Source organism: Brassica oleracea, unplaced genomic scaffold, assembly GCF_000695525.1.
Source record: "Brassica oleracea var. oleracea cultivar TO1000 unplaced genomic scaffold, BOL UnpScaffold01412, whole genome shotgun sequence".
NCBI classification, from domain to species: Eukaryota; Viridiplantae; Streptophyta; class Magnoliopsida; order Brassicales; family Brassicaceae; genus Brassica; species Brassica oleracea.
The window spans coordinates 1,735-7,226 of record NW_013617948.1 but is presented as its reverse complement, the minus strand read 5'-3'; the positions used below and the strand labels follow the sequence as shown (position 1 = coordinate 7,226).

At 41.0% G+C, this 5,492-nt stretch overlaps 1 protein-coding gene across 2 annotated transcripts; it reads left to right on the top strand.

Annotated features, from left to right (window-relative positions):
* Positions 1–1,390: 1,390 nt before the first annotated feature.
* LOC106321310 (CCR4-NOT transcription complex subunit 10) lies at positions 1,391–5,260 on the top strand. Of its 2 annotated transcripts, none has more exons than XM_013759605.1 (6): positions 1,391–1,793; positions 2,322–2,408; positions 2,536–2,637; positions 2,740–2,826; positions 2,897–2,968; positions 3,214–5,260. In XM_013759605.1, exons 1-6 carry the CDS (start codon positions 1,617–1,619, stop codon positions 5,017–5,019), a joined length of 2,331 nt encoding a protein of 776 aa, XP_013615059.1. In that variant the 5' UTR covers positions 1,391–1,616; the 3' UTR covers positions 5,020–5,260. The 2 variants fall into 2 exon arrangements, with proteins under 2 accessions (XP_013615059.1, XP_013615058.1); XM_013759604.1 differs by having other exon boundaries at positions 1,393–1,793; positions 2,530–2,637.
* The last annotated feature ends 232 nt before the right edge of the window (positions 5,261–5,492 follow it).

Below are 5,492 nucleotides of genomic sequence, written 5' to 3'. Positions count from 1 at the left end.
AAGCCATCTCGATCAGTGCGTTGATCTGTTTTGGATTAGCTTTGATGCCGTGGAATGGGACTAGGTAGCCGAGGAATTCCCCTGACGCCACGGCAAACCTGCATTTTGTCGGGTTGAGCTTCATGTTATGGGAATTTAACTGCGCGAAACATTCCTCGAGATGTGATACGTGATCCTTTGCTTGGAAGGATTTGACGAGCATGTCGTCGATATAATCCTGCATCGTTTTACCGAGTTGTTTAGAGAACATACGGTTCACGAGTCGTTGGTAAGTTGCGCCAGCGTTTTTGAGGCCGAAGGGCATTACCTTGTAGCAATAGGTCCCGCGATCAGTGATGAACGCAGTCTTCTCGCGATCGTCAGGGTTCATCATAATTTGGTTGTAACCTGAGAAGGCGTCCATGAAAGACAGAATTTCGTTTCCCACCATTGCTTCTACCAATCGATCGATTGTGGCAGGGGGAAACCATCTTTTGGACAGGCCTTGTTTAGGTCGGTAAAATCCACGCAAACTCGCCATTTTCCGTTTTTCTTTCTGGCTACTACAGGGTTAGCGAGCCAGTCTGGATACCTTACTTCCGTTATTGACCCGACTTTAAGCAATTTTTTGACCTCATCGTTGACCGCGGAAGCCCGTTCAGGTCCTAGCTTCCGCCTTTTTTGTTTGACGGGTTTGAAAGTTGGATCGATATTTAATTCGTGACACGTTATGTTAATATCAATCCCTGACATATCTTCCGTGGCCCATGCGAAAGTATTGACGTTCTTTTTTTGACAGGTTATGAGTTCTGTCCTCAAAGGCTCGCGGAGATTGGCTCCGATCTCGACGTATCGTTCCGGAGATGCTTCGTCAAGAGAGACTGTGACCACAGGTTCGTGTTCGAGCTCGGTCGCTACGTAGTGACCGAGCGAAGCACGTGTTCGGTCGCTGCGTAGCGATCCTTTTCGAGCTCTTGTCCGATGACTCGCGTTTCCTCCGCAAAGCTTTTCGTAAAGAAGAATCTATTTCGAAAAAGTATTTGTCGAAGAAGGTTTCTACGTTTTCTTCTTCGGGGATTTGGACGTTAACTTCGTCGCAACCGTTTTCGACCCCAACAGACACAACCGCCGCTGAACTCGAAATTGTATACATAGAGCTTTTAGAAAGAGGTTAGAGAGATCTATTGCTGGAATGTTTTGCTTCTTTTCGGTATTTCAGAATTGATTTTTCTTTGGTTAGCCGAAATGTATTTTCCAGATGCCCGTATGTCGGACACTAATATATTTTTTTTTTTTAATCTAGTATATGCTTATTAGTCACGCAATACAATAAGCACACAATTTCTTCTTCTTCTTCTTCTTCTTCATTTTTTTGTTTCTTTATACACAACAACGAGAATTTTGATCAAAAAAGAAAAAGCACAACAAGAAGAATCAAAAATATATACATATATAAAAAAGGTCTGAGCGGATCTTGGCAGCCCAATCTGGCCCATTAACCGTTTGTGTCAACCTCTTTCTTCCCCATCGCAATTAACTGCGCCTGTGCATCGCTCTTCTTCTTCTCCACCAATTACTTTCTCTAGGGTTCTGGGATTTGTCTTCAAAATCTCGGATTGGTTTAATCCTCCTCCTCGATGGATTCGATATCATCGGACGCCGCTAGAGATGGGTCAATCTGCGACGAAGCCATCGTTCTGTCTGTAACTTCTGCACTCGCTAAAGACGCTCTCTCCTATTTCCAATCTGGCAAATTCCACGAGTGTATCGACATTCTGATTCAGCTCAACCACAAGAAACGGAACGATCCCAAGGTCTGCTTTTTTTTTTCTTTTCTTTTTAATGAAAAAGGGGACAAAGATACAAGATGTGATTTGTTAGATCACATAGTTTAGTTTGGTAAAGTTGAATACATGAAGTAAGCAATGAAAATAACACTAAGATGAACTCTTTTTTTTAGTTTAAACCAAAAGTAAGAAAGACACCCACTTGAGCTCTTGATTTGCCTTTGATATTAATCCTCACTCGTTTTTAGATCATAACAAGACTTGTGTTCTCCACTTGTTTACCATGTTCCATATTTTTGTTTAGTTGGCAGTTATTTGCTTGACATCTTTTGTGTATTTAAGTGATAGAGTGTTTTGTTCAATGGGAAGGAAAAAGAAAATTGAAGTAAACTGTTTCTTAAGTCTTTGGGATCCATCATTCAGTTTAGATATCATTTCTCTATGTTTCTTCTTAGATAGTTGACTGACTCAATTGCAAAGTAGAAATGGTCTTTGTAGCTTATCAGACAAAGCCTTCAAATCATGTCTTTTGAATTGTTTCAATTGATTGAGCAGGTTCTTCACAATATTGCAATTGCAGAGTACTTCAAAAATGCTTGCTCTAATTCCAAGAAACTACTCGAAGATCTTAACACTGTCAAGGTAAACTTCTATTTGGGTTCTCTCTACTCGAAGAGGAAAAAGTTATTTACTCTCTTTATGTTAATAATGTCTATAAGATGGTTTCTTCTTCTCTTCCTTTTTTTTTTTTTTTTTATTTCAGAAACAGAGTGAAGAATTTGCAAAAGAACCACTGGAAGCTGTAAACCCTGGATCTAACGTCTCTGTGTCCAAGCATCAGTTTGATAGTACTATAACAACTCTCAACATTGTATGTTCTCAGCAATATTCCCCATGTTTCTTTCTTAGTCTCAGCTATGCCTTCCACATTTGTCAAGGTTAAGTATTGATGATGTTCACTTGTCTTCTGCAGGCAGTTACCTGGTTTCATCTGCATCAGTATGCAAAATGTTTATCCATTCTAGATCCTCTGTTTCTAAATATTGAGCCGCTAGACGAGGTATTCTTTCCATCTCTTCTGTTAATTCCTTCCTACGGGGGCACCCAACTTTATTGCAGCTTATTTGCAGACTATTGCACTTCAAATCTGCTTCTTGATGCTGGATAGTGCGCTGGCTTGTCATGATGCTGTCAAATTTTTGGTAAGTATTGTTTGTACTTCAAATCTGCTTCTTCAGCCAATATCCATGCTTCTTTCTTCTGCTTGCTATTGTTACTTTTAAACATGTTCTAGGCAGAACTTGTTGTTTTGCCTAGTATGAAATGCCATGAGAAATAGGAAATCAGTTTTTTGCAATGCATTGATCAGTTTGTATTGTCATTGCATGGATTCTCTCTGTATATGTTTCGTTTTCTATCTGTATCTGACAAGTAGTTATTTTTACAGGAGGTGTTTGGCCATCTGGACAAATCTTTTGGTGTTGGTTTTGGAACTCATGAGGAAATTGGAAGCACAATGCAACTTTCTTCAAATCAGGTGTCAAAAACATCTTCTCTCCTGAGCAGCTCGGCGGCCTCAGATGCTTTGAAGTCTGATTTAGCAGCTGCTGAAAGTGGTTTGTGTGAGGAAGGTCTAGAGTATGACAATGTTCTAGCGGAAATTGAGGCCGAGAAACGAATGAAGCCAGTTGGCCATATTCCAGCAAACAATCTTCTCAAGACAATAGGAGAAAGGTCCATCTTGACTGTTGATGTGAAGCTTGAGTTGCAGCTTTACAAGGTCCGGTTCTTACTTCTTACGAGAAACGTAAAACTGGCTAAGCGTGAAGTTAAACATGCGATGAACATTGCTCAAAAAAGGGACTCCTCTATGGCTCTCCTCTTGAAATCTCAGCTTGAGTATGCTCATGGGAATCATCGAAAGGCTATAAAGCTTTTGTTGGTCTCCGGTATTCAAAAAGAATTGAGGACTTCAGGAATCTTCAACAACAACCTTGGTTGCATATACTATCAGCTTGGAAAGTATCAAGCCGCCTCTGTGTTATTTTCGAAAGCTCTAAGGAATTGTTCATCACTAAGAAAGGATAATCCGGTGAAGTTGTTTTCTCTCTCACAGGATAAGTCTCTGTTGATCACTTACAACTGCGGTGTGCTTTATTTAGCTTGTGGAAAGCCTCTACTTGCTGCTCAATGCTTCCAGAAGGCAAGCCTAGTTTTCTGCAGACAGCCCCTCCTCTGGCTCCGTATAGCTGAATGCTGTATACTGGCTTTACAAAAGGGTCTTTTGGAAGAGGGAAACACTTCTTCGGATAGATCAGAAATCAGAGTCCATGTGATTGGGAAAGGGAAGTGGAGACAACTTATGATGGAAGAGAATGGATTCGTGGAACTTGGTGGAAGTGCCCAATGGCCAAAGCTTTCATTGCCACTAGCACGGGTGTGTCTCTCGAATAGCATGTACTTGCTCAATGTGTCTCTCATGAATGACTACTCTAAATCAGATCTTGAGTCACCACTATCCGTGATGATAAATGAGACCAAGGAGGCATCATGGTCTGATCATGGGGATGCTGATACCAACTCAGAATTGAAGGAGGCAAAAGGAGGAATGAACCAGGACATAATTCAAAACTCCCTCTCCGCTTACAAGGATATCCGTAGAAGAGAGAATCATTTGCTCAAACAGGCTCTTCTTGCCAATATGGCTTACGTTGAATTGGAGTTGGAGAATCCTATCAAAGCCTTGTCTGCTGCTAATTCACTCCTGCAACTTCCAGATTGTTCAAAGATATATGTTTTCTTAGGCCATATTTACGCAGCGGAGGCTCTCTGCTTGCTCAACAGACCCGGTGAAGCTGGTGCGCATTTATCTGCCTATCTACTCGGACAGGAAGATTTTAAACTACCATTTGCGCAAGAAGACTTTGACCCGTGGCGGATGAACATGAGTTCCGACTGTGAGGAGACATCGGATTGTTCCACAGGAAATGCCCGGGATTCACTCAAGCCAGAAGAAGCTCGTGGAGCACTTTTTGCAAACCTTGCCGCCCTCTTTGCAACACAAGGGCATTATGACCAGGCCAGACCTTTCATTCAACACGCTTTAACTCTCCTACCGAGCAATGTACAAGCTACGATTACAGCGGTCTACATCGATCTCATGGTGGGTAGGTCGGAAGATGCCGTTGCTCGGTTAAAACAGTGTACCCGTGTGAGCTTTGTCCCTGGCAGATTGGAAGTGAGAGCCTCGTAATTGGTTTGTACTCTGTTCTTTAAAACCAAGCTTTAGAAATTAGTTCCTTCTATAAATATCGGAGAAATATTCTCCTTTTTTTTTACTTGTATTGGTGCTGTGAGATGATGTTTGCATTCTTCACTTAGATTTGGGTCGTCGAGGGTGTTTTATTGGTTACTTGTTTATGGACAACAGACTGGGAGAACTGAACACAGTTTTTTTTTTGTAATTTGTTTCAGAGCAGACTCTTTTCAATTCATTTTTTTTTTCCCTTTTGGTTTTCTTTCGTTTTACATACTTTTAACACTTTTTTTTTTTTGGAGTTCCCTTCTTCCACAACTTTGCAAGGTTTTTTGTTGTACTTTATGGGTAAAGACTCTAAAAGCATATATAAATCATAGGTGAAAATGGGTAAAATTCATGACATATCAATTTCTTTATACATGATGCTAATTGTAGACAGTATCGCAGAGAGCAATAGGAAATTCGAC

Coding starts and splice junctions, on each gene's coding strand:
- LOC106321310 (XM_013759604.1), top strand. CDS start 1,617: ATGGATTCGATATCATCGGACGCCGCTAGAGATGGGTCAATCTGCGAC. Junction 2,409..2,529: donor AAGATCTTAACACTGTCAAG/GTAAACTTCTAT, acceptor TTTTTATTTCAG/AAACAGAGTGAAGAATTTGC. Junction 2,638..2,739: donor CTATAACAACTCTCAACATT/GTATGTTCTCAG, acceptor TGTCTTCTGCAG/GCAGTTACCTGGTTTCATCT.